Below are 25483 nucleotides of genomic sequence, written 5' to 3' on the forward strand. Positions count from 1 at the left end.
GTATAGACTACCTGATAGCCGGACAGGAAGATACTCAGACCAACAAACTCCTTGTCAACATGAACAGCCTGGTGAAGCCCTGGAAAGCTCATTGGGGGAAACTCGTAACAGACATGCTTCGAACTGGATGTAAATAATGCCCTCTTTCAAAGTGAAAGCCACAAACTTTACATATGTTAGTAATATTGCAGTGAAAGGCCTAGTTAGTTCTCTTATTGTCAATCAAAACATTCCTAGCTAAGGGGAATTACAGCAGAATCATTCCCCCTCCCTAGCTGCTCCTATTTTGTGTTTTAGGCAGGAATCATGTGCGTTGAGTTCTTTCTCCCAAGAATCAAAGGAGAACAATGAGCAATTCCACCTGCCCAGACTCAAAAACCTTACCTCACTTTGTATGCCTAGGACTCACTGCTTACAACTTGCCTCCATGGATATCCAGAGCTCTGCCCCCACCCCAACCCCATGACCAGCACAAAGATTACAAGCTGCATTATATGTTGATGGTTCCAAGAACGAACCTGATACTACTAACACAAACATATAGCTGCTGCACTAAGACATTCATTTCTGGAGTGGGTGGGTCACTTTTTTGAAGTGGCCATAAAGGATAAGCAAACAACTTTGTCAAGCTTCAGGGTCACAATGTACTAAATGGTTGGCCTGTCATATGACTCTTGCCTAACTTAGCAATCTTCTCTTTTTTAAGCTCTCTACGGAAGCTACAGTTGAAAACAATACATACAATCTTTGGGGTTATTACTATTAGATTTATATCCCACCCTTAAGAGTGTGCATGTGCCCTCAGTGTTTGCACTGGAATGGAAAAATTCTGTAGATTTATGTTGTCTGTGTCTATACCTTGCCAGAGAAGCAAACAGGCAGAGCCTGTGAGATGGTAGGAGAGGCTGCGAGGATTCCCAGAACTTCACCTTCTGGGAAGTGTATGTGCATAGGGAGCATATCTTGGGTTTGATCCTGCAGGCAGGAGCCTCTGTGGATTTCCCCTTTGCTCTTTCATAGAGCTTCTGGGGGAAACCGGTGGCTGGAGACATTAAGAGATTACAAGGATTGATTGGGGGGGGGGAGTTTGATTAACATTGATGCCCATGTATTTGCCTTCTGTGGGGCTCATTTCTCTCAAGGCATGTACCAGATCATCAATAGTTCTGGCTTTAAAGCTGAACTCACCCACTCTCATCAAAGGTCTTCCAGTTTGCCCTCCCATTGGCATCCATTACAGCATGCAAATTTCAGGAGGATCACTGAAAGAAGGACTTTTGTGGCACTGAAGTTTCCTTTGTAAGGAAAGAACACAGGATCAACCCACAGTTCTGTATACAAGCAGCAAAAGAAGCACTGGAAGTTGGCTTGATTTGGCACACATGGATTCTCCAAAGCACTACAGAAGACATTGCGGTGTGGCTAGTGGGACGTATTGAACAGCCGCTTTCAAGGAAACATTGGCTACCTTGGGACAGCCACATGATTTTTATGACCTGCTCTTTCCAAGACAATACTTGATTCCCAAATTCTCTCCTGTTAATATTTCATGTAAAAAAAAATCACATTGCCACTTTTTAGTTTACAACTGCTTGCAGTCACTTGCCTACTTTCCTGCTGCAATCACATGCTGTTTGCTTTAAAGCAGGGCTTCTTAAAAGAGCTCTCTTCTCTAATGCAAAACAAAGGCAGACAACTGGTGTGCTGGTATTTTATATTTTCTGTTGGTTGGGGCTTGGCTCAAAGACAGCAGTGCCATGGAAATGCCTGAAGTGTTTGACTTCGAAGAAGTGCAACACTTTGCTCTATTGATTCCTGAACTTCTGAAGCACTTGTGAGCAGGCATACAATACTCACGTGACTGCACCTCAAATTGCCTGCAAGACTGGTGGGTAGATGGAACTTCTTGTCCAGTCAAGGCACACAGAAATCTGTACTGCAAAAACATACAAAGGACAGGTTTGCTTTTTACATTTAACATAATTTTGAATGAGCCTCAGGAAGCCTCAGGCTCATACTTTTCTCCCTGCCCTTCCTACATGGATGGGAATTTCATAGAATAGTAGAGTTGGAAGGGGCCTATAAGGCCATCAAGTCCAACCCCCTGCTCAATGCAGGAATCCAAAATAAAGCATGCCCAACAGGTGGCTGTCCAGCTGCCTCTTGAATGCCTCCAGTGTTGGAGAGCCTACCACCTCCCTAGGTAATTGGTTCCATTGTCATACCACTCTAACAGTTAGGAAGTTTCTCCTGATATTCAGTTGAAATCTGGCTTTGAAGGTTTCTGCTTCTCACTAACCGCAACTATGTCATCTGGACCTGTGGCTAATCTCATCTATGATTAGTTTAAACAAGCCAGCTTCAGTAACTATGGTTTGAAGTTGGCTTGTTTGAAACTAATAACAGTTTATGTTAATAACAATTTGTTGGTCCCAATGATATGGCAAACCACAGTTAAGTAAAATCTTTCAAACCCCTCCTCCTGGCCAATGGGATGAGAGAGGACATGAACCTGTCTTGCTGTAGCTCTTTACTACTTGCTCACATCATTCTAAATTATGGTTTAGTGAGAAGTGCTGCTGTCACCAAAGTTTTCCAAATCAGGTAGCCAGTTACAGACATGTTTATTGAGAGAGGCTCAAGATGCTTGCAAAAACAAACACAAACGAACACACACACACACACACTTTTGTCCTCCACAGCTTGAGCTTTGTCCCACCTCCACCCACAGTCAACAATCCTGCTGGCCTGTGACAACTGCATACTGATGCACTAGTCATGCTTTTTCCTCCACATGTACTCTGCAATTTTCAAATCACTGCATACACATTTATTGCTTTCTTTTGGAATGCAAGACTTGGGTCAGACACAGCAGTCCATCACAAAGAAAAGAAAAATTGCAAGGACAGGAGGGTGGCATTCCTTAGCTTTTAACCAAGACAAAATAGATATTGACCAGAGTGACTTTGTAGGTTTCCATTGTAAGGCATCCATTACAGACACATTTTCATCATTTGTAATGGAGGAATATAACATGCATTGCTCAGATATCACTGGTCTTAAAGATTATGACATTTGTTTTGAATGCCGCTCAGCTGTTGCAAAAGAAATGAATCAAATGTCACCTAAAACATGGAAAATTTAGCTAGTTTAGGGAAAGCAGTGTCCAATTCAAAAATGCAGCTAACAACCTCATACTTAGCTGCAGGCCAAGGCCTTTTACATACAATTGTTCTTTTATCTAGGATCTGGTATGCATTTCAGGTAATCTATGAATAGAAGACATTTCTTCTAGTTGCTCACATTTCCATTAAAGTGCTAAAGTGGACATGTTATTGTAAACTACATTTATATTATATTGTCTAAATGTAACATTGATTTCTTCGTATTTTGTTCCAACAAGGAGTGTTCAGTGATGGAAAGGTTAGACTGGCTAAATATTACTGAATTTAAAATAGTGCATTCATATAAAGGCGGTTGATAGAACTGCTTTTGTACCTGCTGTTTTGTGGGTGAAAAAAAGTACATGGACAAGTGATACTTAAACTCACAACCCCTTGATTTACAAAGTGTGTTTACTGGGACAAGTGAAAAGATGGCAGAAGGAGTGAGTGAGGTAAATGAAGCAGAAACTGTGTATGTTCTAGAGACGGGAATAGGGACTTCCTGGAGTGCTCTGAATTGGCCCACTTTCACAGATTGGACATGTTAGCTACTGCTCTGTCAATTCAGTTTGCTCTATCTCAATAAATGCTATTGATGTTTACTACAAGCTGAAAATGGAAGTTCTGAAATGTAAATGTATTAAAATAGTTATTACTGAAGAAACCTGTTCCTTCTCCAGCACATGCTGTCAACTTCTAAAATGTAGTGTAAGGCTTACTGTGGTGGCCTTGATGCATTACAGGAATACCATGGTCGCCCTTTTCCTATGGTAGTACTGTAACATTTAAAGGCCAGTAGGAGTGCTGGGGGATGACCCCCCCCCAAAAAAAGTAGGCCCAATAGTGCTCTTGCAAAGGGCACGTTAATATCCAGGTTCTGCAAACACTGTTACATACAATAAATCCTCAGAGTATATAAAGCAACAAATCCATGAAAAAGCAGACTGGGGCAGGGGAGAAAGGCAGGTAGCCTGTCCTTGAAGGAGAGAAATGCTCTATGAGCCTTTAATATCTAGCAAGTTGAGCTCCCTTTCAGAAATGACAGGCCCAGGTAAACCCCATTCTTAACAAGTGCCCCCAATTTTATCTGATCACTTGAGACTCCATCCCTATGAGCCAACTGCTGAGGTGCCGAGATTTTATCAGTTCAGCACTTTTGGCATCTGTTTTGTTGACTGCTCTATATGCAGACTGAGAGGCCTTTTCACACTCTTTTCTGTTAAAGAGTAGAATATGCTCTCAAAATGCCTGCTATCCATCCCAGGAGTGAACTATTGACAGAGAGCTGGAACTTCCACTCCACCATTAAATGAAAAGTGAATGATAGAAATCAGATAGCACTTAAGAAAAGGCCTGAAAGAGGTAGCAATGAGACCCATTTGCATCATATCTAACAGGCTGGGGTCTGTGCAGGGAGAAATAACCAGCCAAAGAGACAATCACTAACCCTTGAAGCTTATTAGTACTACTGTAAATATACTGGACCAGTGAGCGCCAAGGTAGAGTGATTATGTTGACTTTTGGAGATTTTAGTTAGACTCAGTTTCAGCATACACTTGTACCTGGCTGCTAAATATAGGCTTGGAGTGTACTATTGCCTACTAGAAACAGAAATACACAAATCCAACTAACGCAACATAGTTTTGTTATCATACATCTCCCAGAACAGTCGCTCTGTTAAAATGGCAACTAGAACAGTAGACACAGAGATTCAGGTTGGTGCGAGTATGGGGACTTAGTCCATTAAACCTATGACACATGGAGGAACAGTAAGACAATCACTTGTTGGATTTCCATCAGCCATTGGATTGAGTCTCCTTTTACAAGTAGGACATGTATAGAATGTCAGAGAGTTTTGATTAAAAGTTAAGGTTAGAAGCAAGACAAAATGCGATAAAACTACTGTTCGTAAAAGTACAACTCGCTCCAGGAAATCTTATGCATTTAATGTTTGCCAGTGTGTTTTGAAGTGGATCATCTACACTCCAAAGATTTAAATTTGCATACCAGAAATTTAGTGCTAAACTAGATAAAACACAGGAGAAGTTTCCAAAGCAGCAAGGAAAAATGTGGCACAGGTAAATACTGAACTTGCAGTGCTTCTAGAATGGTACATACTCTGCTGCCATTGATGATTACAAAAAACACCCTCTTCTGCAACACAGATAGCAGGGAGTCCAAGTGCCGATACGTCACCCCAAAAATCAAACCATACAGATGCATCTTGGCTTCAATTTCTCCTCAGAACCAAGAGCGGGATAACACATCTTCATCTGAGCAAAATGAATCGTGGTGGCCGTTTATACCACGTAGTCCATCAATCACCAGCATTAATAAAAGACGCGAGGGCTTTAATGCAAGACAGATTTTGCCTTTAATGCACACTCAAGTCACAATATCTAGTCAGAGACAGTTACTCCAGGTAACGTAATTTCCCTGTCAAAGGCATCTATTTAGCAACCTGTCTAGAGAAGTGACAGGCTTGAACAGAGGGAAATGCCACAAAACAGGCTTCATCAGAAACACAGTAATCAACATTTTCCACTATCACATTAGGACTTGATCAACACATTAAAAAAATGCAAAAATCAATCCCACTCCCTTTACACACACTATTACTAGAAATCAGTAGCATATGCAAATTTGATATGCTATTAATGCATACACACTGTCCAAATGAAAACTTCAGCCATGTTCAACAGTTTTGGAATAGTTCTTACAGTTTTAAGAAGTCTGTGCTTTTTTAAGAAAGCATAGAACACATCTGAGACCATCAATGACCAAAATTTCAATGAAATCAACATTGCCCCAATATCCTTGCTGAAGGATTTCCCCCACATTGAGCACTGGCTCCATGCCTCTACCAATTTTCTCCAAAACAAACTTAACATAACGGTTAACAGCAAAATAATTATTAAAGCAGTGGCAGTGCCTGCATGTATTGACCTCTGGAGCATTTATTTGTTAAGACGGTAAGGCCAAGATGTCTTCCCTTGCAGCAAGTAATTTCACATGATACAGTGTGCAGCACAGAGGTGAAGCGTACTCCTTGAAGGGTCAGGAGAAGGAGTGGGGGGGGAAGAAAGGGGAGAGAGGATGCTTTGCATAATAAGTTTGCGTGTCTTTGAATGTGGAACGGAGACCAAAGCCTCCGAGCGGCTTCATTAGCTCGATCCCACCTCCTCTTTGGCTACAGGAGTCGTTTCCAGATCTTTGCTCTGCTTTTCTTCTTCATCATCATCATCTTCTTGAGGGTACAAATCCGGGTACTTCTGCATGCACTCCTGCATTGCACGAAACTGGTCCACACAATCTGATCCCTTTATTTCTTCATTGCTATAATGGAAACAGGAAAATGCTGATTTGAATTGTTCCCCACAAGGGCCACTAGCCATTCCGCCAAGGCAAGGACAATTCCAGTTGATATCTCCATTAGGCAATATTAAACCTAGGAGGAAAAAAGGAATAAGTAAGGGAATAGTAAGTAATAAGGTTTTTTAAAAAAAAAATGGTGAAGAAATTCATCCCATTTAACTGAACTTGCGTACTGTAAGTTCAGTGCCAATGCAGAACATGAGCCTTATACTCAGTTTCAATTCCCTAAAATCCAGTCTGATCAATTGTCTGTCTTGAATCAACCTATGTTGACAGGATGCTGCTTATGCTACCACTTTTGATATTACCAGAAAACCTAATTGCTGCTGACGATAATCACAAAGCGCCCTCAAGTCTTCACTCCTATGAAAAAATTAATGGACCGAAAATATGAAGCAGGTGAGAAAGGACTTTTTGTGCAAAGCAGCAGGAATGTTTTTGCTTTGGACTTCCGGGAAGGGTGACTTAGCCTGTGCCTGCTTTTGAGACGGGCTCCTGCCTCAAAAGAAGCTTATTCAGATATATCAGTCAGATTTTTTCTTTTTTTTGACTGATTAAACTTCTCCCGGGTAGGGAGAAACGAAGAGATTAACCTCAAAGCCTATTTTTGTTGGGACGACCAGATCTCATTAATTTATGGGACGAGGTCCAGCCGACGAAGGTGGGACGGATTTTTAACAACAAGCTCTATCTGGAAAAGCGAACGTTCATCTTATCTTCTAAGAGAGAACGCACTAACAGGCAAGCACCCTTCTTTCTATATTTTTCTTTTACTTGACTTAAATTGTTGCTGTTTAAAAGAGATTTGCCAGATTGATCGGTTTTTGACATCTCACTGGGGAGCCATAACTTCTCTCTGCTACTCACTAATTAATAGCTTATCTCTGTTTTTGTTGCAAAAAGCTGTCCTGGATTTGCATTCTAAAGATATACACTGAAGAGGGATTTCTATTCCAGATTTTTATTTTGAAGAATATTATATTGCCTGAGACTACTCTCTTTTTGGTCTATTTTATTTTGACGAATCTGTTTTCTAACGACCGCCATTAATTGTTTCGATCCTGGGAACTGCATTTTGTTTACTTAAACATGGAGAGATAAGGCTGTCTGCTCTGTTTATACTGTGATGTCACCAAGTTTGGAGTATTAACCCAATTGTTGCTGAAATAAGAAGTGGTTTTCCTATATTTTTCTTTTAAAATGGCAATTAAGAAAGTGGCTGAGAAGCTGGAAATAACTATGTTTCAGAAAATAATGGATGAGATTGAGATAACGAAACAAAACCTGCGACAGGGTTGTAAGGAGCTGAAAATTGAATTGAGTAAAATGAAGCAGGAGATTAAAGATATAGGGGTCCCTGTGAGAGAGGTGACCCTGGAAGGGGTCCCTGTGAGAGAGGAGACCCCGGAGATTGGAACAAACGTGGAACAGGAAAAAGATTTGGAGTCTATGGACTTTAGAAACAAAATTTATTGTTTGGAGACACAGGAGATTAAAGACATAGGGGTTCTTGTGAGAGAGGAGACCCTGGAGACTGGAACAGGGGTCCCTGTGAGAGAGGAGACCCTGGAGACTGGAACAGGGGTCCCTGTGAGAGAGGAGATCCCGGAGATTGGAACAAACGTGGAACAGGAACAAGACTTGGAGTCTATGGACTTTAGAAATAAAATCTATTGTTTGGGACTCAATGTTATCTCTGAAGAAATTAATGAAGATTCTAGAGATAAAGTTATCAATGGCATGGATAATCTTCTGGACTGGAATGATGTGATGGAGCCCAATATAGAGAAAATCTATGGAATTAACTGCAGCCATGTGACAATGGAAAAACTTTCAAGAGATGACCCAGTGTATTTTGAAAAAAAGAACAGAGATATGATTTTACAGCAGTATTTCAGCAACCTATTCAGAATGGATGGCAAGAAAATATTTGGGATAGAGGTAATTCCCATCAGACTCTTACTATATGACTATGGCTTTGACAGCAAGATTATTATGGAATACTGATAATGGAAGATTGGATACTGAAATTACTGGACTTAACAAGACTACTGAAGATGGAAGATGGAAAATGGAACTAATAGGGATAATAGAACAATGGCTACTGAAATTACTGAACTTAACAGATTCTGATGTGATGGATTAATTGAAATGTTTATTTTGACTATGGTTATGACAATAAGATTATCATAATTAGTAATGAGATGGATTAATCGATATGCTTATCTGGAAAAAAAATTGATAGATATATTTCTTAAAGAATTGAAACCTCTCTTTGACTTTTTGTGGAAAGAATAAAGTAATGTTTATGAGATTTGATGATTAAGTAAGATAACTACTGGAGGAAAGTGATTTTATAATATGACTTAAGAGACAGGATTGTTATATATTATAGACTTATAACTGATTTGATCTTTGACAAATGGGAAGTCAATATTTTACTCTTTATTTTTTATTTTTGTTTTTTTTTCTTTTTTTCTTTTTGTTTAACTATTTTTGATTTTGTTTTTTGTCTTTGAATGTTTTATGATTTTGTCTTGTATGTTTTATGAAAATCTGAATAAAAATTATTGGAAAAAAAAAAGGAATGTTTTTGCTTTGTGTGTGAGAAAACACAGAACGTTCCAAATGAAAAAGAACAGAACAGCTGTCTGACACATCAGGCCCTTTGCTAACAATTCAACTGCAAATGTGAGCAGCTTCTAGAAGCAAGTGATCATGCTATGGTTACTGAGTTCTCCAGCTGCAACTCGCCAAGCCCTGCTGCTACATATCCAGCATGAATACTGAATACTGATGGAGGTTGCAGAGCAGTAGGACTTAGTAGATTGAACACTGGGCAGTGTGTGTGTGTGTGTGGGGGGTAGTTTTTCAACTGTTGCAGTCCTATTCACACTTATTTATTTATTATTTGATTTATATCCCGTCCTTCCTCCCAGCAGGAGCCCAAGGCAACACTTACCTGGGGCTTGGGTAAAGATGCATGAGAACTATAAAGCATATAATCTGAGAACTTTCAAACTAATTTAACAGAAAGGGGAAAACTGGTTAAATTAGGACATTTAGTACATGCTTTTGTTTATGTTAAAAGGCACCAATAAATTGTGCATGTTAAACAGCATAACTAAGCCCAAAGGACAGGAGTAACTGAAGACCACAACCTACATCATATTTAAGTCATTAAAATGTACACACAAACCATTCCCGCACTCCCCAAGCTCAGCTGCTTATGCAAAACTGCTTTCAGAACAGTCACGGATACACAGTTCAGACATAATGCTAAATCTCCTCCTCCAGTGTGGTTGCAAGAAAGAAATCAAACTTTTGCTTCCATGTTCAATTAACCATGATTTATTATGTCCAAACCCAGAACTGTGGTTAGTCTCAATTATGGTTTAGGGAAACAAGCCAGACTAATCACAATTTGTCTGGATTGAGACATAAGGAGTAACCAAAGTCCATTAAAAATAGAAGTAAAAGCATCCAATCTCCACCTTGTGGTTACACTGGAGGAAGAAAGGGGGGGAGGCTTATTATGACTGCTCAGCTTAGGAACACTCTTCAACTATATCCGAACACACCTGTATCTCTAATTTCACAATACAAAAAGGCTTATAAATAGCCACTTGCCCATGCTTATGGAAGGTGTGGCTAGCCCATGGCCCACCAGATGTTGCTATATGTCCTATAATCCCCCACTACTGGTTATGCTGGCTGGAGTTGATGGCAGTTGGGAGTACAAAAAAATCTGGAGGGCCACAGAGGTTGATTCTTCTTTTAGGTTGTAGATACACCTCAAATGAATATAGGCATATGTAGGCAGTCTAATACAAAATGTGGGCTAGTAACTTTTGTCATCATAGTTATGGAAGGAAACTTCTGCAGAAAGCTTTTGTTATGTGGTGGTGTTCCAAAGGCCTCATGGGCACCCAAAATCTGAACATTTTTCAAGCCACCCTGATTACAAATGAGAAAATTTCTGACTATGCAGGTGGCCCACAGTCTACATACACAAAGATGTTATGTTGACATCAGGAAGCCAGCAATGTGCTTATTAAAGCACAGCCACATATCTCCAAAGAACTGAACTGCTAGGAAGAAGATTCTGTGGAACACTTTCTACGTTCATAGAACTAGCAAAAATCTGCCCAAAAAGCAACACTTCCCAGATACCAAGGAAAGTGTTTACTGACCTACAGCCACTTATCTTGCATGATGGCTATGTCAACACCTCCTTTTGAACTGGAACTCAAAAATGGTGCTAAGTGTCATTACATGACCTCAAGTTGAGACTCCTGATAAGATTATCTGTGTAGTCCATTATTACAGGAAACTTTACTGCCAATACAAGGAGGATATTCAAATATGAAGCACCTAACTTGTATGTGAACTGCAGTTTACTTTGCTCGACACGCATATGAAATATTCTCAAAGGAGAACTGACCATTAAAAATTGTTTTTGTTCAGGGATATATTGTTTTTGTTCTGATGTTGTTGCCCATATCAATTTTGTATTGGCAAAATCCTTGATATTTGCAGGAATTCATGTACTTTTAAATTATATTCCTGTAATATCGGGTAGGGATGTGATAGAATCCGAATTCGGATTTGGTATTGAATTTTCTATTAAATCGCTTATTCATTATCATTGCAGATTGGATTTTTATGTAGTGACTTTCAGTGGCTATTTTCGGAAATAGATTTTTTGAATAAAATCTGTGTCTAAATTGACATTTTATTGATATCAATTAGGATCAGTATTTTTTCAGAGTGGTAAAAGCAGCAAATTGCAGACAAAGAATGAACTCGAATCAATACCAGCCTGTTAGGTCGACAGAATGCTTTCAAACTGGCACCGGCAAACAGATCCCATCCCTAATATGGGGATTAATGGCAAGGCAACAAAAGTAGATTTTGTGAGCCCTTATGGTTGCTAAGAGACTTATACTTCAAGCCTGGAAGAATAAATACCCACTGTCTATCATGAAATGATATGTGCAACTTACTGCCCTGGCTACATTTCAGCATATTTCATATAGCCATCAATTGTGTGTGCATATCTATTTGGATATCTAGAGAGCTTACATTAACGTAACATAGGCTGCAACCCTAACCCTATCTACTCAGAAGTTCAATTTAATTCAATGAGGCTTACTCCGAGGTAAGTGGGGTTAGGATTGCAGCCATAAACAGATCAAAGCATCCCAAACATGTATTTAGAAGTTACTGCAATGTAAAGCTAAAAAATTATACTGTTGAATCCCAGCATGACCATAGAGCTAGGGATTATTCTCAGAAAATTTCCCCTAAATTATGGGGGGGGGGTCATTTAAATTGAAACACACAACACCACAACGTTTCTCACCAAGTTAAAATTCAACCCAAATGTTGAAACCTGCTGTTGGAGTCGCAGATTGGGGAATGCTTGCAAAATCATTTTTACCCAATCTGTAGACACTGTACTGGTTCTTGATCAGCAATACATCCGTCTAAAATTATGAAGGCCGAAGGAAAGGGCGAGATACACTCAACCTCTGCACATCTTTCTGGTATAAGGTACAGATAATGTCTAAAGTCTAGGAGTTTGGGTGTCAGGGAACCAGCTATTTCTTTTCATCTGGTTACAAGGTTAGCCTCAATCGACTCAAGCTTCAAGTCACTTACTGGAGAACACCGCCCTCATGCAAGTTATTTTTAGTATCCCGCTATGAAATGCATTAGTGAGCTGGGTCTATGAATAGCTGCTGCTAATTATATACCTGAGAGCCAGTGTGGTGTAGCGGTTAAGGTGCTTGACTACGACCTGGGAGACCAGGGTTTGAATCCCCACACAGCCATGAAGCTCACTGGGTGACCTTGGGCCAGTCACTGCCTCTCAGCCTCAGAGGGAGGCAATGGTAAACCACCTCTGAATACCACTTACCATGAAAACCCTACTCATAGGGTCACCATAAGTCGGGATCGACTTGAAGGCAGTCCATTTGGATTTTTTCAATTATATACCTGAAGTTATGTTTCATCAACCTTTTATTGAGTTTCTTTCACAATTCCCACATGTACTGTTTTCATGCATATGGTTATCCATACTCTCCTCCTGTACAAGTTCAGTGCCCCTTTTACCACTCCTTATTTAGCAAGCAACACATCAGAACATATCACTTTGTGCAATGGATTGTAATACTATATTTAAAAAGCTGATGTCCAGATTATTGTCGGAAAAACATAAAAAGCACATTTCTCTATGCTGGACAAAAATATCAAATGATACCTTTTTGACTTGGAATAAGTGCACCATGAAGGGGGGGGGTCAGACAAAAGACTCCGCTGTTCCAGTGGTACAAATGTCAAAATGGAAATGGACTGCCTCCAAGCTGATTCCGACTTATGATGACCCTATGAACAGGGTTTTTGTGGTAGGTGGTATTCAGAGGTGGTTTACCATTGTCTTCCTCTGAGGCTGAGAGGCACTGACCAGCCCAAGGTCACCCAATGAGCTGCATGGCTGTGTGTGGATTCGAACCCTGATCTCCCAGGTCATAGTCCAACACTCAAACCACTACAACTAAAATAAATAAGAGAACTTTCCCCATTGATTTATCATTTCTTTTATTGGTTAAGGCCAGGTGTACCAAATAAAAAGCCCAGTCCTTATCAGACCTCTCAAGGACTCCAGTGTGGCCCGCAACACCATGACTTGACAAACAACTGAACTTTCTTTATGGTGCAAATACTGCAAATTAGTGGCTAGTCTGCATCAGACTTTGCTGCCCTCACCCAAACCAGAGCTTGGAAAAGTTACTTTTTTGAACTACAACTCCCATCAGCCCAATCCAGTGGCCATGCTGGCTGGGGCTGATGGGAGTTGTAGTTCAAAAAAAGTAACTTTTCCAAGCTCTGCCCCGAACACTCTCTAATCTAGCAACATTGATATAAAAAAATATGACTAGTACAGGAGATGTTTGAAAAAACTGACCTGGGAACTTGGCCCCCCGTCTCATGCAAATAATCCCAGATACATGAGGGCATCTGGTTGGCCACTGTGAGAACAGGATGCTGGACTAGATGGGCTACTGGCCTGATCCAGTAGGCTTTTCTTATGTTCTTATGAGGACTTGTTGAAGTTACTCAATAATGTAGGAAAATATATATGTTTGCACTTTCACTCTTACTTTTGTTCTATTTTAGTGGAGTTTTTTTTTTAGTATTTTTTCATTTGTTTTTCATTTGTTCATGATATTGCTGAAGCCCCAAGACAGCTAAAATTGAATAGAAATTTAGAAGATACATTATATGTATTTGATACATTGGTAAGTTTACTATGGGCAAGTGCGTTGGACTGCAGACTTCCACTGTGGGCCAGGCAGTGAATGCACTTTTTAAAAACAAAACCATGTCACAAAGGTTTATGTTAAGAGATAGGGTTCAACTAGGAGACAGCCAACAGCACAGTGCAAATATAGCTGTTTCTGTGTGTGAATGCTGCCCCCTAGAGAGTAAAGTCAAATGCAGTTTTCTGAATACATTTAAAGTAAATCAAATGGCCAAACGTAAACACAACTGGACTACAGGAGGGCTGAACAATGTTAAAACATGGAAGGGTACACATTAAACACATTGAATTATTATTGGCTACTGTGCAAATCCTTCAGTAGCTTTTAGCAGGAACTGGCAATTTTTGTATCATTAGAATCCATTTTGGTCCCAACTTTCAACAATCTACACTACTAAATGTTACGCAGTGCAAACACAATGGGTTGTATCCAATGTTAGTCCTATTCAGAGTAAACCCACTGAAATTAATTACAGGTCGATTCATTTCAATGTGCCTCTGTGTATATCTTCGTTGGATACAATCCTATAGAACTACTGCTGAAGGTGCCAGAGACCATCTCGCTGCAATTCCTGCAAGACCTGGACCCTGCTTTTTGTTTGGCCCATTTTCACCTGGCCTGGGAGGGCAGGGCCTTGACTGACTCCCAACTACAAAGATGCTGAAGGTGTCCAAACGGCATTTCATATGTTTAGGGATACGTTAATACAAATGTTACTTTGCTAATGTGGACAAAAAATACTATATTGATGAAGTGAGTTTGACATGTTTATGACAGTGTTTTTTGTATTTATATATTGATTTGTTTATTGTTCTTATGAGCTGCTTTGTTTGACCTTCCCCCAGAACAAAATGTCCGGCCCATTTCTCTCTTCTTCCAGGCCAACAAGAATGCTGACTGAGAGACCAGAAGAGGAGAGGTGAGGTTCAATCAAGGTACTCATGAAGTCTGGTATGAAGAGTCGGGAAGATGGAGTCCACCAACATCTGGAGCAACAACTCCTATCAGCCCCAGCCAGCATGGCCAACGGTCAGGGATCAGGGGAGCTGCAGTTCAACTTCTGGAGACTACAGATTTCCCACACCTGCTCAACACCAGCTGGCTGTGGCTCTTCCAGATCTCAGGCAGAGAAATCTCTCTCAGCCCTACTTTCCAAGATCCTTTTGACTGGGTTGAACAACACGTGCAAAGCTTGTGCAATGGCCCTTATTTGTGCCAATCTTTGGCATAAGCCCTTAGTAAAACATGTTTGATTTTTGATACATGGGAAATATGAGAGATGGGAGACTGAAAAGATTTATAGCCTCTAAATAGGCCATTTTTCATAAGATATAGTGCACGTTTGGGTGCAATAAAGGAATCCTACTAACTGACTACTAAGACAACTCAAAGGCTGTAGTAGTGCTATTAGAAAAAGGTGATAATGAAGCTACATCTTCAGGTTATATTAAGTTAAAAGTTCTCAAATACTGTCAGAAAAACCCTTTAAGACAAAAGAGAAAAGAATGCTCACATAGTGATGCTCATCCTTATTTTTCCTTCAGAATTAAGCTGATAGAAAGCTCAAACTATGTTAGATAACAGATTATAATTTATTTCTATGCTGTCATTGGGGCAAAAAGCTCCCCCAAGACAGTTCAAAGAGGTTAAAAGACAAATACAAAACTCAAACAATACAATAAAATACAACTTAGCTACACATTTTAGGTCATCAGGAAAGGATATAAAGAGAGAGGGCACCCTATTGACAGTATTAATCAGCAGCAGAACAGAAAAGCACACAACTGCAAGGTGCATCAGCAATGACTCCCTACCTAGTCAAGACTAGATGACAATGCTGTGATTAGTAGGAGCCAGCATGGGTTTGTCAAGAAAAAATCCTGTCAAACTAATCTCATCTCTTTTTTTGATCGGGTCACTAGCTTAGTAGATGGTGGAAATGCTATAGATGTCATCTATCTAGATTTCAGCAAAGCGTTTGACAAAGTCCCCCACGACCTTTTGATTAGCAAACTGGTCAAATGCGGACTAGATGGAAATACTGTCAGGTGGATTCACAACTGGTTGGAAAACCGTACTCAAAGAGTGGTCGTCGGTGGCTCTGCTTCGGACTGGAAGGAGGTTTCGAGTGGAGTGCCACAGGGCTCTGTCCTAGGGCCAATACTCTTCAACATTTTTACCAATGACTTAGATGACGGGGTGGAGGGAAGCCTTATGAAGTTTGCGGATGATACGAAACTGGGAGGGATAGCTAACACAATGGAAGACAGGAATAAAATCCAAAGGGACCTGGATAGACTAGGAAATTGGGCTGAAATTAATAAAATGAAATTCAATAAAGACAAATGCAAGATTCTGCATTTAGGCCACAAAAACAAAATGCACGGGTACAGGATGGGAAATACCCGGCTTAGCAGTAGTGCGTATGAGAAGGACCTTGGAATTGTAGTGGATCGCAAGTTGAACATGACCCAGCAGTGTGATGCTGCGGCAAAAAAGGCAAACGCGGTTTTGGGCTGCATAAACAGAGCTATAGTTTCCAGGTCGAGGGAAGTAATAGTCCCACTATATTCTGCATTAGTCAGGCCTCATCTGGAATACTGCATTCAGTTCTGGGCACCTCATTTTAAGAAAGATATAGACAAGTTAGAGCGGGTTCAGAAGACGGTGACGAGGATGATAGCCGGTATGGAGAACAAGTCTTATGAGGAAAGGTTGAAGGAACTTGGCATGTTCAGTCTGGTGAAGAGAAGGCTGAGGGGTGACATGATTACACTCTTTAAGTACCTGAAGGGCTGTCACATAGAGGAGGGTACAGATTTGTTCTCTGCTGCCCCAGAGGGTAGGACTAGGTCTAATGGTTTTAAGTTGCAGGAGCGTAGATTCAGATTGGACATTAGAAGGAACTTCTTGACAGTAAGGGCAGTTCGGCAATGGAACCAACTGCCTAGGGAGGTGGTGGGATCCCCTTCGCTGGATGTCTTCATGCAGAGGCTGGACAGCTATCTGCAGGAGATGCTCTAGCTGTGGATTTCCTGCTGTGAGCAGGGGGTTGGACTCGATGGCCTACAAGGCCCCTTCCAACTCTATGATTCTATGATTCTAAGACCACAGCAAAAGGATGGCCACTGTTCACTCCTTCCTTGATCCTATCAACACTCCTAAGAGGCACCACTTGTAAACAAATGCAACCTTTGAAAAAGCAACTGCCATGCTTAAATCACACCAGCCCAATGAACTTGGATTAGATTAACAGTAGTTATGAAGATATGGTTCAAATTAACTATACTAGGAAAGCCAAGCGTTGGGGGCCTATGGGCACATTTGCAATGCAAAGAAACTGTTGGGGGCACCATACACACTACAATCTATTATACTGGCTACAACAAAATGCTTCTTTCAAGCCTAACTTTGGCGGGGAAGGGGAACCTGTGAATGCCAGAAAAGGCCTCTGTAGAAGCATGTGAGTTCACAAGCACCACACTGGCGTTCCCTGCACTAAATTAGCAAATTAATAACTGAACCTTTCTTCGAGGAGCGCAATTTAGAAGAACGAGACAATATGCACACGTCTGACCAAAACACTGGACTCTATTGATTTGCTCAAACTGGCATATTCCTTGGTTACTGAAGGATAAAGGTGACTGCAGGATCTTCCAGTTCATCTTTTACACAGACTGATGGAAGCAAAGCAGAAACATAGAAGCCTTGGGCGTGCTCCCATTCTCACAGCATATAGAGCTGATTAGGGGGGAGTGGGGGAGTGGAATGGCATAATGTCCAAACAACTGCAAAGCTATCCAAGTTCCAACATCTTAATTACCAAACATGAAAGAAGTACTCAGGTCAACAACTTAAAACTCTTCATCAGGAGAATTAATTGAGCAGTTAGCTAGACACACTGGGGCTGTCAAGGCATATGAGGCATGAACCTTGGGTTCATGTACTCCCTCCTCCCTCACATAAAAAGACTGGAAACTTCCAACCTTGCACCAAGCCATATTTTCTCCATACACCAGATTTGGAAAACCACAGCTGGAAAATGGTTTGCAGGCAAGCTGTGGCTTGATACAAATCAGGATTCGATGTTTCAAAGGAAGCATTCATTACCACTGAACAGCCTCATCACTGGAAGTTGCAGCCAGAAGTCACTGACTGTTGGGAACACAGTGGTAAACAAACGGAGGCATAAGCGAGTACATCTTGCTTCTGCATATTTTTTTTAACTGCATTTCTAGAAGAAAGATATATCCAAGGAATTAAATTGTACAGCCAAGAGGCAAGAGAGATCTAAAACTGGCTTAGGCCAACCTTCAAAACAGAGAAATCGCCCAAGTGGCTAACTTTGCAGCCTTTATTAACTTTGATTAGACCAGAGCAATATGTAACAAAAATGCCAAATTCAACTAAGAAATTAGCTAGGTTTTTCTCCAGTTCTACTTGACTGGGTCATGCTTATTGGACATTATGCTTTTTTCCATACCACTGACCATGATCTTCATAAGGGTCGTTGGGGTCATCTGCTACCAGCTCAGCATTGCTTGGTGTCTCATGGTCCTCTTTGGTCACAAATATAATTTTGTCCTTTCCTGGAAAAAACAACATACACATGAAGAGCATTAGGCTCAGACAAAACAGTCTGTCCAAAGCAGTTGTCCAACACAAATCTTTGAATAATTCTAAATAAAGATGCATTCCTACTAGAAGCTTATTATTCTCTTCCAGTTGGCCCTGGAGAGGGTTCAGTGACAGCTATGCGTATGGGTCTGGGCATTACATTCGGTTATAGGGAACTGGAGGACATTCAGAAATTAAGGATAAACATTGGGCTGGATCCAGAGACACCCTTAGATTTTCTGGATTTAACCCGTTATATATTCCAAACTTTTGATCAAGACTTGCACGGAAAATTTGAGAGAAGGCTGTGTTAATTCTAAAGGGCAGTTTGGAGAGGCTCACAGAGTTGGGAGTTGGAGGTACTGCTTGGTGGTGGCTCCACTCCTACTTGGTGGATCGTCTCCAGAGGGTAGGGCTTGGGGAGCATGCATCGATACCCTGGACTCTCCATTGTGGAGTCCCACAGGGATCGGTCTTGTCCCCTATGCTTTTTAACATCTACATGAAGCCGCTGGGTGCGGTCATCAGGAGTTTTGGAGTGCGCTGTCACCAGTATGCTGATGACACGCAACTCTATTTCTCCTTTTCATCTTCTTCAGGTGAGGCTGTTGATGTGCTGAACCGCTGCCTGGCCGCGATAATGGACTGGATGAGAGCTAATAAACTGAGGCTCAATCCTGACAAGACCGAGACACTGTTGATGAGTGCCTTCTCTGACCAGATGGTGGATGTTCAACCTGTTCTAGATGGGGTTACACTCCCCCTGAAGGAACAGGTTCGTAGCTTGGGGGTTCTTTTCGATCCATTCCTGTCTCTCGAGGCGCAGGTGGCCTCGGTGGCACGGAATGCGTTCTACCACCTTCGGTTGGTAGCCCAGCTACGTCCCTATCTGGAAAGCGACGACCTCGCCTCAGTTGTGCACGCTCTGGTAACCTCTAGACTGGATTACTGCAATGCGCTCTACGTGGGGCTGCCTTTGAAGACAGTCCGGAAACTTCAGTTAGTGCAAAACGCTGCAGCCAGACTGCTGACGAAGACCAGGCGGTCCGCGCATATTACACCTGTTCTGGCGCGTTTGCACTGGCTGCCTATTTGTTTCCGGGCTAGATTCAAAGTGCTAGTTTTGACTTATAAAGCCTTACACGGTGCGGGACCACAGTACCTGGCGGAACGCCTCTCCCGATACGAACCTACCTGCTCACTACGTTCAACATCTAAGGCCCTCCTCCGAGTTCCGAATCACAGAGAGGCTCGGAGGGTCGTAACAAGATCTAGGGCCTTTTCAGTGGCTGCCCTCGAATTATGGAACAGTCTCCCCGATGAGGTCCGCCTGGCGCCTACACTTCTATCTTTTCGGTGCCAGGTGAAAACCTTTTTATTCTCCCAGGCATTTTAATCTACCTTTTAAGCTTTTAATGTATATGAGGTTATTTATTGTTTATATTTATGTTCTATTGTTCTTGTGATGTTATTGTATTTTATCCTATGCTGTACACCGCCCTGAGAGCCTTCAGGCTGTGGGCGGTATATAAATTGAACAAACAAACAAACAAACAAACAAACAAAATAAATAAATAAATAAATAATACTGTCTACAAACACTTTAACAAGTAGTATGAAGGGGTCAGAGATCAATGAATCTCATTAGTCAACAAAGACAGGACAAACAGTCATGAGCTTGTGTTTATTTATTTATTTTATTTATATCCCACCCTTCCTCCTGGCAGGAGCCCAGAGCAGCAAGCAGGGTAACTGTGTTGGCAGCAGGGTAATTCAACTTCCTTTGTGAATCAATTTGCTTTGATTTTGAAGTGTAGTATTGGACCAAGCCATGTATGGTTACATGAAAAAGCTATCCTGGGATGACCCTACAGCTGAAATTTTCCCAGAACACCTGTGATGCGTCTTTCCCTGGCTCTGTCAGGTTCCTACCTGCTCATGGTTACTGCCTGTCTCTAGGCACCACCAGGGACTCCACCAGTCCGGACCGCACTCTCTTATGGTTTACCTATCCGCTCTAGCACAGATCTCAACAGATCCCCCTGCTAGGAAACCACCAGTAACGTCCCAATACTAGTATTCCCAGAGACTCTGAATACTGGTATTGTTATTCTCTTCACCACTGCCACCATTTGTTACAGTTCCCCTTCACCCTTGGTCATTACCTTACCCTCCCTTCTGGTCTGTGAAACCCCAGCCAAGGATCAGGCCTTTGGTAAACCAAATTAAGTATTTATTAAAGATAACAAAGCTAACAAGATTAACAAGATTTCTTCTTAAGGCACATAAGCATATGGTTTTACTCAATACTAATCTGAACTCCACCCCCCTCCTTCTTCACTCTCTCCTGGCAAACAACTCTCTCAAACCCCACCAAGCAATCCACTCTTTCTCTTCTCCCCCCCAGATTCCACAATTCACCACCTCACATTTCACCCAGATTTACCTGTCATCCTTTCATTTATACTGTCAGCCATTTTAAACATTCAGCCAATCATCAAGCATTCTATTGCCCATTCACTCCCCCTCCTCTTTCACTACTTACCATGTATACTCTAAACAACCAGCACTTACCATATATACACTAATATATAGGAACATCACATTTCCCCCCCCTTAAACAACGGCAGAGTATTATTCCTGTTCCAGGATTTATACGTCGCATTAACAAATAAAAGTCTCTATGGGGAAAATGTCTTTCTTTGTTCCTCTGTCTGGTCACGTCACTGCAGTCCCAGCCACTTGCCTGGAAAGTCCATCGGCCAGTACATTGTCCTTGCCTTTGATGAACTGGAAGTCCACTTGATAGTCCTGTAGGGCCCAGGACCACCTCTGCAGCATAGTGTTATGGTTTTTCATAGTCTGCAACCATAACAAGGCCCGATGATCCGTAGTCACTGTGAATCTTCGTCCCCACACGTATGGGCGCAACTTGTTCAGTCCCCACACGACCGCTAGGCACTCCTTCTGGACCGACGAATAGTTTTTCTCCCTCGGCGTCAGCTTGCAACTCAGGTACGCCACTGGATGTCTGGTGCCTTCTCTCTCCTGCAGCAAGACGACTCCCAGCGCGAGGTCCGACGCATCTGTAGCCACGATGAATGGTTTCTCATAGTCTGGTGCTATTAATATGGGTCCTTGGCACAAGGCTTGCTTCAGTAGATCAAAAGCCTTCTGACATTCATCCGTCCATACCACACGCTCAGAACACTTCTTCTTTGTTAATTCATGCAAGGGGGTTGCTATTTCCCCAAAATTTCTCACAAACTTCCTATAAAATCCAGCCACACCCAGAAATGCCCTTACTTGTTTTTTGGTTAAGGGGATCGGCCACGCTTGTATTGCCTCCACCTTGCTCCATAAGGGGGTGATTTTCCCACTCCCCACCTTATGTCCTAAATAGATTACTTCCTTTAGTCCAAACTGGTATTTCTTAGCTTTTATTGTGAGGCCTGCTTTTCTTAAGGCCTCCAATACTGTTGTCAGGTGTTGGACATGCTCAGGCACCGACTCGCTAAAAATGGCCATGTCATCGATATAGGCCACTGCAAAATCTGACATGCCTCGCAACACAGTATTGATTAGCCTCTGAAAATGAACTTGGTGAGTTCCTTAGTCCCATGGGTAAGGTCACAAACTCATATAACCCATCTGGTGTACTGAAGGCAGTTTTGAATCTGGATTGCTCGTCTAGTTCCATTTGCCAAAATCCTTTACAGAGATCTAGTGTAGAGATAATGGTTGCTGCCCCCAATAACTCTAACATAGCGTCTACCCTAGGCATAGGATACGCATCTGGGACAGTAATTTTATTGATTAGCCGATAATCAATGCAAAACCTTGTCGTTCCATCTTTTTTCGGAACCAGGACAATACTTGAGGCCCAGGGACTGATGGATTCCCTGATCACTCCTAATTCCAGCATCTCTTCCACCTCCTTTTTGATCTCATTCAAAACTTTCCCATTCACACGGTATGGAACAGATCTGATTGGGGCATGATCTCCAGTATCAATGGAATGTATAACTATACTGGTTCGGCCAGGTTTGTTGCTAAAGAGATTCCTATAGGTTTTCAAAACTCTCAGAATCTCCTCTTTTACTTCCTCCTTCACCTCCTCTGACCATTCCACTTGATCTACCCCTCCTTTGTCTTTGCTTTCCTGTACCAAATCTGGAAGTTCAGGCCCACTTCACTCAGGGAATAAGGTAACTTGCAACACCTGTGCATCCCTGGTATGGTAAGGCTTCAACATATTTACATGAACCACTTTGCTTTTGTTTAATTGGTCTGTGGTAATTACATACGTCACTGTGTCAAGCCTTTCTCTGATGGTATATGGTCCTTCCCAGTTAGCCTGTAATTTGTCATGTTTCCTGGGTATGAACGCCATAACCATATCTCCCACATCATACACACGTTCTCTGGCTGTTCTGTCATACCAGTAACTTTGCTTCTCCTGTGCATGACTCAAATTCTCTTTCACTACTTCCATCATTGATGTTAATTTATTGCGGAATTCGAATACAAAATCTACTACAGAAGTTTTGTACTCTCCCAGAGTTCCTTCCCATGAATTTTTTAGCAGTTCCAAAGGTCCCCTCACTTTTCTAGTGAACATGAGTTCAAAGGGTGAGAAGCCTGTTGACTCCTGAGGGACTTCTCTGTATGCAAATAAGAAGCATCCCAACCGTTCATCCCAGTCTTGTGGGTGATCTTGAACATAGCTTCTGATCATGCCCTTCAAAACTCCATTGAATCTCTCAGTTAGCCCATTAGTGGCGGGATGGTAAGTAGTGGTCTTTAGATGTTTTAGACCACAACATTTCCACATACATTGCATCACTTCTCCCATGAATACACTGCCTTGATCTGTCAGCACTTCATGAGGGAAACCCAGCCTCATAAAGATTTTTAATAAAGCCTCTGCCACTACAGGGGCTTCTACAGATCTCAGTGCTTCTGCGTCTGGGTACCTGGTGGCAAAATCCACCACCACCACTAGATATTTCTTGCCATGCCTTGTGGGTTTGGAGAAAGGGCCCACCAAATCTATTCCCACTCTATAAAAGGGTTGTCCAATTATAGGAAGGGGCTTTAAGGGTGCCTTGGTCTTTACTCCACTCTTTCCCACCTTTTGGCATATTCCACAAGATAGACAATGTTGTTTTACATCCTTGGAGATATTTGGCCAATAATAATGTGCAGCCAATCTCCTCTTGGTCTTTTTTATTCCCAGATGTCCTGCACATGGGACATCGTGGGCTACCTCTAGCAATCTGGTTCTGTATTTGCTAGGTACTATCAATTGCTTCACTGGTTCACATTCATCCTTTCTCTCAGCAGGCATCCACAGTCTATATAAAATCCCATTCTCACACACAACTTGATTCCTCAGTTTGTCAGTGAAAGGAATCTGTTGGGTCAGCGCTTGTTCCTTTATCTGCTTCAGACTTATATCTTTATGCAGCTCTTCCCTGAATTGATCTGCTTCTTCCCCAGAGACCACTTGATACAGTTTGTCTTCTTCAGCAGGCCTGCTAGTGGTTGCTATGGTGACCTGAGGCTGGTTAACAGATTCCACCCTGTTTGTTTCAGCCCCCCTTAATATGGCTTCTTTTTCTCTGCCAATTTGCTGTCTGGTCACTACATATATTTTCCCCTGTGCCCCCATAACATCTCTTCCCAGTATTACTGGTTCTTGTTGCTGGGCATTAATACCAACTTTATATTGGCCCTTTCGGCCTCTCCATTCCATTTTCACTAGGGCCACAGGCAAACTCTCTGGTTGACCCCTCACTCCTTGGATAGTCACTGTTTCCTGAGGTAATATTTCTTCAGATTTTATTAAATCTGGCCTCAGTAATGTCTGAGCGGCACCAGTGTCAAGCAATGCCCAATAAGTTGCCCCTTGTACACTCACTTCCTCTCTCAGACTTGAATCCAGGTCTGTTACTTCTGTCCAGTTTATCTGGCAAAACTGAACCTTTTTCGCTGCTTCTAAAGCCTTGGGCTCTGTTTTCACTGCCCTTGTCTGAGCAGTATTACTAATGGGGTTGGCAACCTCACATTGAAAACGTAGGTGTCCCGGTCTACCACATTTGTAGCATAATTTCTCCTCACTTTTAGGGTACACAGATCCACTCTGGGGTGTCCTGTGCCCTTCATATTTTAATGGAGGACTCACTCGCTGTGGTACCACATCCCTTCTGCCAGCACTATATGGTCTGGGTTTAAACTCTCTTGATGTTTTCCCCACCCAGCCAGTTCTATTGGAGGCGAAGTGATCCGCCATCTCTGCGGCCTCCTGCACAGATGTAGGGGAACGGTCTTTGACCAGGAGCCTTATTTCTGGTGGTAACTGATGGTATAATTGATCCAGTATCATGAGGCTTTTCACCTCTTCCACTGACTGAGCTTTGGCACTACTCATCCACTTTCCAAATATATCCATCAACTTTGCTCCCAGTTCCACAAAAGACCTCCCTGTCTGTATCTGGCAGTTTCTGAAAAGCTTTCTAAAATAATCAGGCCCCAGTCTGAATCTTTTAAACACTGCTTCTTTGAATTCAGCATAGGTGACGGGCCTGTCTGAGGGGAAATATTGGTATACCTCAGCCAATTCCCCTTTAATCAGGTTTGATAAATACTGCATGTATTTATCTTCAGGTAGCTCCCACAACTGAGCTGCTTTTTCAAAGGTGCTGAGGTAAATTTGAGGATCTTGACCAGGCTCATAGACAGCAAAGTCCTTTGGAGTAATTTTTATTTTTGCTCCATCTCTGTCTTTCCTTGTCTCCTCAGAGTGAAATTTCTCTCTATCAAATTTTAACTTTTCTACTTGTAATTCAGCATCCAATGCTCGTTGCTTCTCCCTCTCCTCAAACCCCAATCTCATTCTCTCAATTTCCAACTCCCTCTGTTTTTCCTTCTCTGCACCTTCCATCCTCAATCTCTCAGCTTCCATCTTCAATCTCTCAGCTTCCAACTCCCTCT

General features: G+C 41.9%; 2 protein-coding genes across 2 annotated transcripts in view; one reads left to right on the plus strand and one right to left on the minus strand.

The window, feature by feature from the left end:
• The window catches only part of LOC133380676 (netrin-4-like), a 100431-nt gene extending 93298 nt beyond the window's left edge, over positions 1-7133 (plus strand). The window contains exon 10 of the mRNA XM_061618420.1: positions 1-7133. Within this exon, the coding sequence (XP_061474404.1) occupies positions 1-137 (137 nt within the window). The 3' untranslated portion in view covers positions 138-7133.
• Positions 5515-25483, minus strand: part of CHCHD4 (coiled-coil-helix-coiled-coil-helix domain containing 4) — a 25279-nt gene continuing 5310 nt past the window's right edge. The window contains exons 2-3 of the mRNA XM_061618423.1: positions 18361-18459; positions 5515-6612 (exon numbers count right to left, since the gene is read on the minus strand). Of these exons, the coding sequence (XP_061474407.1) occupies positions 6329-6612; positions 18361-18459 (383 nt within the window). The 3' untranslated portion in view covers positions 5515-6328. The remainder of the gene's footprint in view (positions 6613-18360; positions 18460-25483) is intronic.

This window comes from Rhineura floridana, chromosome 3 (assembly GCF_030035675.1).
Source record: "Rhineura floridana isolate rRhiFlo1 chromosome 3, rRhiFlo1.hap2, whole genome shotgun sequence".
NCBI classification, from domain to species: Eukaryota; Metazoa; Chordata; class Lepidosauria; order Squamata; family Rhineuridae; genus Rhineura; species Rhineura floridana.